Source organism: Sus scrofa, chromosome 2 (genome assembly GCF_054392235.1).
Source record: "Sus scrofa isolate SSC_HxYL_T2T_F1_AM1 chromosome 2, Sscrofa_HxYL_maternal_Yorkshire_Landrace_v2.0, whole genome shotgun sequence".
Classification (NCBI taxonomy): domain Eukaryota; kingdom Metazoa; phylum Chordata; class Mammalia; order Artiodactyla; family Suidae; genus Sus; species Sus scrofa.
This window is the reverse complement of record NC_139384.1, coordinates 63,754,037-63,765,200: the sequence shown is the minus strand read 5'-3', so window position 1 is coordinate 63,765,200 and position 11,164 is coordinate 63,754,037. Positions and strand designations below refer to the sequence as shown.

The 11,164-nt window shown below is 33.4% G+C and overlaps 1 protein-coding gene across 1 annotated transcript; it reads left to right on the top strand.

Annotated features, from left to right (window-relative positions):
* The first annotated feature begins 9,640 nt into the window (after nucleotides 1–9,640).
* Nucleotides 9,641–10,594, top strand: LOC110259595 (olfactory receptor 2T29-like). Its single transcript, XM_021085072.2, has one exon. The coding sequence runs from the start codon at nucleotides 9,641–9,643 to the stop codon at nucleotides 10,592–10,594; it is 954 nt and encodes a 317-aa protein (XP_020940731.1).
* The last annotated feature ends 570 nt before the right edge of the window (nucleotides 10,595–11,164 follow it).

Sequence of the window (11,164 nt, the reverse complement as noted above, 5' to 3'; positions counted from 1 at the left end):
GAGATTTCAGGAAGCTATAAATACCAAATTGAATATGCATGTAGTCTAGAATGAACAGGGAAGCTGTAAGTACATATTTTTTATATGTTGCAATATTTTATTTGAATACTATATATTATATACATATATATAATTTCATATTCAATTTTCAATTACTCTAAACCTAGAGTAAACAATATACAATAAACTTGTTCATTAATAATTCATTTTATTAAATTAAATTTATATTAAGTAGATTAATAAATGAACACTAATTTTATAATATTTACTCAAGAATTAGAGTGATTAGAGATATCAGGAGGGACAAGATAGAGGCGATCTCATAGAAAGTGGCTGTATGTTCTCAACGGTCATGTGTGGGGATACCCTACTTTCATAAACAACCATTTGAAAGATTTTTGAAAGATCTTCCTAAAAATATCTTCCAATTTTTCTTCCTTTTAATGTTTCAACCTGACATCTGTTTGAGAAATATTATATTTTTATAAAAAACTAAAGAAAACCATCCTAATCTCTGGAAATCTGTATTCTTCCAATCTATTGCATAATTCTTATAATAAAAATTTAGTGTGAAAAATAAAATTGAAAAGGTGAAGACTGGTTTCTAGGGCAAGGTGGAAGGAAGTGGGATGGATGGGGAGTTAGGGGCTGGTGGATGCAAACCATTACTTTTGGAATGGATGGGCAGTGGAGTTGTATACTCTACAGCACAGGGAACTGTGTGTAATTGGGTCACTTTGCTGTACAAAAGAAATTGAAGAAACATTGCAAATAAAGCATGCATTAATAAAAAAAAAAGTGCAGGTTATGGAATGTTTGGAAAGGGACCATCTATTCCCCATCTCCCAGTAGAAGAAATTTTCTGGTGCCTGGAAGCCCTCACTCTCTTTATTCAACACCTTTTTCTGCTGCAAGATAGCCACAGTCCTGAATTTTATAAAAATGATTTTCTTGTTTTCATTTATAGATTTATTACCTGTTTTTATATACCTAAAATGACAATTTATTTTCTTTGTATATGAATGGATCATGTTGTTTATACTTTTGTGATTTTAGAATTGCTTACTCTTACATTTTAAAAACGTATCCAAGTTGTTGCATCATGAATTAATTCATTTTCTTTGCCTCAGAGGATTTAGTTTTCTGACTATACTATAATTTATTTATGCAATCTGTTGATCATTACACATGTGTTCAGTTTATAGCCATTACAAAGAAGACTGCCAGGCACATTTCTGTATATATACCCTAGTAGTATGACTTCTTATTATCTAATAGTCAATAAACACTTCACGGAATCAATAAGTATCATATAATTTTCTGGCATCTCATTTGTTTTCATTGCTAATAATGGTTATTTGTATCTTTTATCTCTTGATCATTTTCAGCAGAAGTTTATCAATATTATTCATCTTTTCAAAAAACTGTCATCTAGCTTTGATGATGCTCCTTACTGTATATTTTGTTTCTATACTCTCCTTGGTTTTCATTTGATGTTATTTTATATATTTTAAAAAGATGATTAAGTCACTGATTTTAAATTTAAAAAAAGTTTAATATACATATATATGCCTCTAAATTTCCTCTCACCTGATGTCTTTGAAGTATCTCTTGATATGTGAATGTTTTTGTTTGACTCAAATATTATTTAGAATAATATTTTATAATCTACAAACGTATTAGACATTCCTATTTTTGTTGTTATTTTGTTGGTTTTAAGGTCACACCTGTGGCATTTTGAAGTTCCTGGGATAGGGAATTGAAGCTGGAGCTGCAGGCCTACACCTCAACCACAGCAACACCATATCCAAGTCACATTTGTGAACTACTCTGCAGCTTGTGGCAATTCCAGATCCTTTATCAACTCCAAAATGCCAGAGATTGAACTTGCATCCTCAAGGACACTATGTAGGCTCTTAAGACTTTGAACCACAGCAGAATTCCCATTCTTATCTTTTAATTAAATTCTGAATTTGAAAAATGTGCAAAGATTTAAAAACATTCTAAAGTGTTTTGCACCTTAATTTATGGCCCATATGTGATCCATTTTGTGAACATTCTATATGTTCCTCTGTTGTTTAATGTAGTGTTTTTCCTATATTTATTAGAAATTGTGCTCTTCATAGTTTGTTAATCTTCATATATTTCTTCTGGCATTTGTATAGAAGGAAATACATTATGATTTCTTTCTGCTACTTTTTTCTCTTCTTAGTTTATATTTGATGTGGTTTGATATGCTTTTAGTATATTGCATTAGATTTAGTCTTTCAATATTTTATGTTTAATGATGGTCTTTGTATTTATTAATGCATTTTTCCAATTTTTTCTGATCAATCAACCTTCTTCAGGTTAAAATATTTTATATTATTTTTTTTAATTCAGAATCTCTCTATACTACATAAAGTACAGTTAGGATTCTATGATACATAAACCCCATTTTTTCACTACAAACTCATGTGCTATTCCTGTCAGATATTTTTATGTCTTTCCTTCTTAACAGGCACATGATCTGTATAGGCATTTTTATAAAAATATGTAGTTAACCAACAGGTACATGAAATGATATTCAACATCACCAATCATCAAGAAAATGTAAATCAAATTTATAGTTGGTTTCTACCTCACAACAATCAGAATGGTTTTGAAAAGACAACAAACAACAACTATTGGTGAAGAGTTGGAGAAAAGGCAATGCTCATGCACTAAGGTGGGATGTTAATTGGTACAGACAATGTAGAAAATAGTTCTTCCCTCTCCCTCTTGGTAACCACTAATTTGTTCTCTATATCTGTGAGTCAGTTTCCATTGTGTGATATACATTCATTTGTATTATTTTTTAGAGTCCACATAGCATTGATAACATAGAGGTTTTTTGGTCTTTCTCTGTTTAAATTATTTCACTAAACATAATATTTTCTAGGTCCATCCACATTATAACAAATGCCAGAATTTCGTTTTTATATGGTTGTGTAATTGTCCATTACAGATAGATAGATAGATAGATAGATAGATAGATAGATAGATAGGTAGATAGATATAGATGTAGTGATACATATACAGATAGATAGATAATAGATAGATAGATAGATTGCATACTATCTAAGGCAGTCTACAGATTCAATTCAATCCCTATCAAAGTCTCAATGATGTTCTTCACAGAACTAGAACAAAAAATAAAATAAAATTTGTGTGGAAACACAAAGACCCCAAATAACTAAAATGGTCTTGAGAAAGAACAAAGCTGGAGGACTAAATCTCCATGATTTCAGACTGTGCTACAAAGCTACATTAATCAAAACAGTGTGGTAATGGCACAGAAGCAGACTCACAGATCAATAGAATAGAATAGAGAGCCTAAAAATTAATTCATACACTAATAGTTAATCCACAACAAAAGATGCAAGACTATACATAGAGAAAAAACTATATCTTCAATAAGAGGTTCTGGAAAACTGGACAGATAAATAAATGTGTAGGAATAAAACTGGAATGTTCTATAACACCATATACAACAATAAACTCAAAATGGATTAAAAACCTAAGTGTAAGACCAAATACCATAAAATTCTCAAAAGAAACATAGGCAGAAGACACTTTGACATAACTCATAGCAATATTTTTTTAATCTGTCTCCTCAAACAAAAGAAGTAAATTATGCAAATGAGACAATTAAATGTATAAGATTTTGCACAACAAAGGAAAGAAACAATTGACAAAATGATAAGACAACCTACTGAATGGGAAAAAATATTTGCCAATCATATGATTTCATATTCAACACATATGAACAGCTCAATTAAAAAAAAAGCCCAATGAAACATTGGTCAGAAGAATTGAATAGACATTTTTCCAGAGGACATGCAGTCATTAAATATCTGGGAAGGGATTTTTAAGCAGAGGGAAAAAAAGAATAAAGTCCCTAAAACAGAAAATCACTTTCCATATTTGATCAGCTGCAAGAAACTCTGTGTTCCCAGATGTGGTGAGAAAGTTGGATACACATAGAAAATGAGGTTAGGCAGGCATAAACACAGGAGACAAGTCTTCCAGGATCCTAAGGGACTTTGGAAGGACCTGGAATGATCACAATATCAAGATGAGGCACAATATCAAAATAAAAACTTAAGAGAAAAATAGGACCAATCACAAAATTACTATTGTTAATATATTAACCCTTTTATATTTTTAAAGAAAAAATTCAATATGAAAAAGGGCAAAGGATATAAACACATTTTACATAAACATATATAGTAGTATGAACATTTTAGTAATAAAGAAAGTCAGTTTAAGCAATGCTGTGCCTGCCAAACTGACTAGGAAAGAAAAACAGAATAATGCTACTTCAGTTGACATTTGATACTGTAGCATATTTGAAGATGCTTTTAGAAAAGCAACTCAGTGTTGTGTATGAAAAAACTTGAAATGTTTTATATTATCTGGTAAATAATCTTTGGGAAAATTACATTCAGAGAATACTTTCTATATGAGCATTTTTATTACAATACAGCTTATAATTTGGAAATGTGAATGCAATGCAATTATTCAATATTATGAGTATTATAATTAATGAATAATTTGAGAGAATATTAAATATTAAAGCTTGACTGGACACTCATTATTTAGTGTCTAGTCACAGCTAACACAGTTTGAAATGAAGGGATTTAATGCAGGAGATTGATTGCAGGGATGCTGGTGGGCTGAAGTGAAAGCTAAGGAAGAAGGAAAGAGAATACTGTCCTCTAAGGAACAGGAGTCCTAACCAAACACTGGAGCCCCATGTACTTCTCACTACTGAGCTGATGGAGATATTGCATTCTGGGGCTCCTGCTGGGGATCATTCCCTGCTGCAACAGAGAGCTACAGCTGCCAGAGAACTTCACTAGAAGCAAGAAAAAAAGATGCAGTTTCTGTCTTTTCCCCATTATACAGTGCCTTCCAGGGCTGGCACTCTCTGAGTCTTATGGGAAATTAGATGACAAAAAGGTTAGGGCAAACCATCTGTGGACTGAAACTCTGGAGGACACAGTAGGTCCCAGACCGCAGGTGTGGGCCTTAGAAATAGAAATCACTGTCTAGAAAAGAATGCCATGGAAACTGATCAACACAGTTTGAGAACACATATGTAGGAAAAAATTTCAGAGGAATTTGCCTGCAAGTTCCATGAGGATGGAGTCTATTTTGTTCCCTTGTTTGTCATAGTTGTTTGGTATGTGGTATACACTTTGAAAATATGTGTAGTCTATGGTAAATATTACTGCTAGTATGTGCTTTTTTTCTGGTAGCGTAGATTATGGCCCATTGAAATGTTTTCTTTTTAATGTTTTCTTTCTTTATATTTTTCTATAAATAAAATGATGACATTCAAATTTAAAAAATACACTAGTATGCAATGCAACATTAAAGCAACACAGATTGCAACTGAGTTACAAAAGAAAGGGCACAATCAGTAAAATGTTAGAGTACTCCAGCTGATAAAAACATCAGTTTTGTCTCAACCACAATACTTATTATTGGCTTTCTCTTTGACACATCAATTAGACTATGAGTTTCAGAGTCTTTATCTGTGAAAGATGAGACAAACATCAATACTTCACAAAATATTCTTAAAGATTAAATGAGGCTATATATATATATATATATATATATATATATATACTGAGGCTCCAGTGTTTGGTTAGGACTCCTGTTCCTTTGAGGACAGTATTCTCTTTCCTTCTTCCTTAGCTTTCACTTCAGCCCACCGGCATCCCTGCAATCAATCTCCTGCATTAAATCCCTTATATATATATATAAGCACATAAAATATTTTTTCATGTGAAAAGGATAAGGCCATATGTAAGCTAATATCTATTTCATAGATAAGAATGTATTAAGATTTGAGATGATTGTTAATATTGGTTAATATTTCTAATTTAATAATAAAAGGAGATAAAAATCCAAAAGTTGCAACAGAGATATCTATTCCTTATTTTTAGATCTCTTAATTCCATTATTCTTCAAAGTCCTAGAGAGGATTTATGAACAGATGACTATCAACCACTCCCCTAATAGGTGTAATAAAACCAGGGATGATGTCACTCTCCCATCTTTCTTTATACAGGCAACTCTGACTATTTTCCAATAGTTTATCTAGATGAGGCTTTCAGCATCATCTGATATTGAGGTCGGTCAGATAGCAAGGCAGAACTACCGGATCAAAGTGTAATTATTATTATTTTTTGGCTTGTTCTTCTGTCATATTCTATTAATTCTTAATCATATATCTTTATTTTTCCCCTATCATCCATTTCTATGGAGAGAAGCATATGTTTTTTTCTATTGAATCTTTTATATATCATTTATTTACTACAACATATTAGGATATTCATTTTAATTTTCAATTTACATAGACAAAATAATCTTTATTCTGCCAGCATATTGTAGGATGAGTTTGTTTGATTGAGACTGAAATTAAAAGGAAGGAAAGGGACTAAACTTACTTTGTGTGGTGATTATTTCTGGAAGTTAGAACACTGAAATAAATATATCAATCATATTTTTGTTTCCTAGATGAAGTCAACAGTAGGTGTCTAGTACCAAAATTTTAGACTATGGAGGGAAGACTGGGTCCTAAACTTAGGCTGTATTACAAGCTCTGTGTCCCAACACCTGAGCTAGGATGTGAATCTAGGCAGAATTATTTAATCTGTAAAAGGAGAAAGTAAAATATGTAAGTACCTTATATGCTTTTGAGGAGCTAAAATATGTATAGCAATAAAACAATTGCCAGGAGGCTGCCAGCATCATATATGATTTTATATTATTCTGTCACTATTGTTAATAATTCCTCAAGTTAAATATGCACTAATTTTGAACTCTGGCAATTAGATAGAGAAGAGCAAGAGTAGAGGCAAGCCAAGTGTCTTGTGTGGTATAGGTAGAATTCTCTTGTCTGTCTGGTGTTCTCTTGTCTGTCTAGTGTGGCTTGGCAACAGAGACTCCCATTTATCAAAGTGCAACAGAGATTTGCCCAGTGTCTCTCACTCATAATCCTGTTCTCCCTTCATTTGTTCAGCAAACAGCTCTGAGGGTTTCACATTCCTGGTTATTGCTCTGGTCCTTGCTCCACTTTGACCATAAAAAGAGTTTCCTCCACAGGTACATTTTGTATTTATTGGACATTTTTTTAAATGTTGCACAGAGCTCAGTTTTCATCTGCAAATGTAGAATTCAACAGAAATATTATATTTTTAATGCAATGTGTCACAGCTTTGTTAGATATTTATATTAAGGCATCAACTTCATTTTCAGTGTTGTCTACTGACTTATCACCCCAGAATTTGACACTCTTAATAAATTGAATATTTCAATTAGTCTCTAGGATCATTATAAGAGTAGAAAACATATTTGAAACTTGGAAATTCTTCTTGAACTATTCCTGCATCATAAACACTTCTAAGCTCTTCCCCAGAAGGGAAGCCAATATTCTCTTCCTATTGGTAAGTTCTTATAAAGTTTAACATTGAACATGTCATAAGTTGAAAAATTACAATGATTTAATATTCCTAAGATAAATTGTAGAATAAGTTATTACTGATTCACTTAAGAAAGGACAGTTGTATTTTGCCTTCTATTTTTCTTTCTTATTTGTTTTTATTTTTATTTTTTTATTTTTTTATTTTTTTGTCTTTTTACCATTTCTTGGGCTGCTCCCACAGCATATGGAGAGTCCCAGGCTAGGGGTCCAATCGGAGCTGTAGCTGCCAGCCTACACCAGAGCCACAGCAACACGGGATCCGAGCCGTGTCTACAACCTACCACAGCTCACGGCAATGCTGGATCCTTAACCCACTGAGCAAGGCCAGGGATTGAACCCACAACCTCATCGTTCCTAGTTGGATTCTTTAACCACTGAGCCACAATGGGAACTCCTCTTTCTTATTTGTTTTGCATCTCTTTTAAAATTCTAATTTTAATCACGTCTATACAATATTTCAGTCTATACAATAGACTGACTATGACTTCCTTCAGTGCAACCAACTTTAATTTTTCTTTGATTTGTCTTTAGTGGCCAACAAAGATATAGTCTGTGAGCATCCAGAGAGAAGACAAAACATTAAGTTGGAGGCAGGATCACCTCATTGTTGTTAAATTTTCCTCTCTGCACCTCTGTTTCCATGAGAAACTGATTACTATAAACAATCAACTGCAAAATTATGACAACCTTGTCTTGAAAATGACCTTTAATTAATTAATTTTTTGGATGTTTAATTTCTTTTTATTTCATTTTTAAAGTTTGAAGTATAGTTGATTTACAATATTACAATAATTTCACACTTAAGTGATTCAGTTATAAAAGTAGATACAATCCATTCTTATTCAGAATTGGCGGTGACATCTTAAATGCTAATTCTTTTCCTTGATATTTAGAATGAATTGAGGATCTATAAGGAGATAAATATGCTGATGCATGTACTAGACTAGATGTGATTCTCCATAAAGCTCTGCTTAGCTAGGGTTAAAATAAGAAATATATATTCTATATATATTTATAGTTATATGTCCATGTTTTATAAATATATGTTTATATAGTCTGTCCATTTTTATAGAAATTCTTAGACTATATGCATTGTAGTCTTAGATATGGAAATTATGAAATCCAAATTTATATAAGTATGAATATATACATATTAAATCTGAAAGCAACACATCTCATATGATAAAACAACTACAGTAACAGTGATCACTTACATAGAATTCTGCTTAATAATTACTGCAGTTATTAGAACTTTAAGCTAACAATATATGTGCTTATGCATGTGTAACTGGTAATGTTCTAAGAACGTTCATATTTTGTCTCATATAATACTAACAATATCAGAGGTCAAACATTATTATACTTTTTTAAAAGTAAGAGTGGAGAGAAGAATGGTGGATAAAGGATAATTTGGACCCATAACTACAGTGAATTTGTAGAGTGAACTCCTCAATCACTGCACTTGGGATATCCAAAGGGTTAGTAATTGTTGAGCATTCAACCTGCTCCTGTGGCTTGTTGGTTCCCTGCACACAGCCACAGAGCCTCACACACAGCCTGAACCTACAGGCAAAGTGTGTTCATACCTTTGGTATGGATTTTCCCCAAATTATGTTTTTTACTTTTGAATTCATTCCTATCTGGAATACATTTCCAACAATTCTTAAAATCCTATTGGGGTCTTAAAACAGGGAGGTTGATTAAATTCTGAATTCTATAACAAAAATTATAGAAATAAGGACATTGATTTACCTTTCAATAATTTAGTTTTGTGTTTGTGATTCTGAAAATTTCTATACTTGATAAAAAAAAACATCATCAGGAAATATAATGACTTTGTACTTTGGCAAAATTAACTATTAGAAAACAACTCTTTGGATGCACTATTATGAATTACCTGTGTTCTAGTAAATTTTTTGAATTACAGACATCTTTTAATCCTCACATTTAAAGTCCCAGAGCATTCCCTTTTATTAGCATAATAGGAATATTGTGCATGTACACACACACACACACACACACACACACACATGCGTGCGTGCATGTGTGTGAGCTCCAGATGATCATATTCCATGAGTGATTTGTTAATCCAAAAGCTCTCCTTGCTTATCTAGGCGAAACATCATGGGCAACTCTACCTGGTTGGCCAACCGCACTGGGCAAATAGATTTCATCCTACTGGGACTCTGCAGTCAATCGAAGCACCCAATGCTCCTTTGTGCAGTCATTTTTGTGATTTTCCTGATGGCCGTTTCTGGGAATAGCATTCTGATCCTTCTGATTCATTCTACTGCCCATCTCCACACCCCCATGTACTTTTTTATCAGCCAGTTGTCTCTCATGGATATGATGTACATTTCTGTCACTGTACCCAAGATGCTCATGGACCAGGTCATGGGCATGAATAAGATCTCAGCCCCTGAATGTGGAATGCAGATGTTTCTCTATTTGACACTTGGAGGTTCGGAATTTTTCCTTCTGGCTGCTATGGCCTATGACCGCTACGTGGCCATCTGCCATCCACTCCATTATTCTATTCTCATGAATCATAAAGTATTGGTCCTCTTGGTGTCTTGTTGCTGGTTTCTGGGATCAATGGATGGCTTTATGCTCACACCCATCACCATGACTTTCCCCTTTTGCAGATCCTGGGAGATCCATCATTTCTTCTGTGAGGTCCCTGCTGTAATGAAGCTTTCCTGTTCAGACACATCCCTCTTTGAGACACTCATGTACATATGCTGTGTCCTCATGCTCCTCATCCCTTTCACAATAATTTCAAGCTCCTATTATTTCATCCTCCTCACCATCCACAGAATGAACTCAGCAGAGGGCCGGAAGAAGGCCTTCACCACATGTTCTTCCCACATGACCATAGTTATTCTCTTCTATGGGGCTCCTGTCTATACCTACATGCTCCCTAGCTCCTACCACACCCCTGGGAAGGACATGGTTGTATCTGTCTTTTATACCATACTCACTCCTTTGATAAACCCTTTGATATATAGCCTTAGGAATAAGGATGTCACAGGGGCACTAAGCAAAATGTTTAATGTGGAATCTCCCAGAAAACTGTAAATTAAATCTTTTTGTACTAGTTCTTTATTTTCCTTCATTCTACATATCAAAAATTTATAGTCTTATGCCAGTGTTATTCTTTGGATTCTCATTACAATGGTATATTTCCCCACATTTATCCCTTCTGGTAGGTGCTTCCTTTTACTGGAAAGTTCTTCAGTTTTATATTCCTGCCTTCAAATTATTTTTTTCCTACCATTTACTTTTTTATTTATTTATTTTTATTTATTTTTTATTTATTTTTTCCACTGTATAGCATAGGGGCCTAGTTACACATACATGTGTACATAATTTTTCCTCCAATTGTTGTGTTGCAATGTAAGTATCTACACATAGTTTTCAGTGCTGCACAGCAGGATCTCATTGTAAATCCTTCCAAAAGCAATAGTTTGCATCCATTAACCCCAAGCTCCCAATCCACCCCACTCCCTCCCCTTCCCCCTGGGCAACCACAAGTCTATTCTCCAAGTCCATGATCTTTTCTGTGGAAAGGTTCATTTTTGCTGCACACTAGATATAAGTAATATCATATGGTATTTGTCTTTCTCTTTCTGACTTATTTCACTCAGT

What these genes read in the sequence shown, in the direction of transcription:
- LOC110259595 (XM_021085072.2), top strand. Translation starts at nt 9,641, where the DNA reads ATGGGCAACTCTACCTGGTTGGCCAACCGCACTGGGCAAATAGATTTC.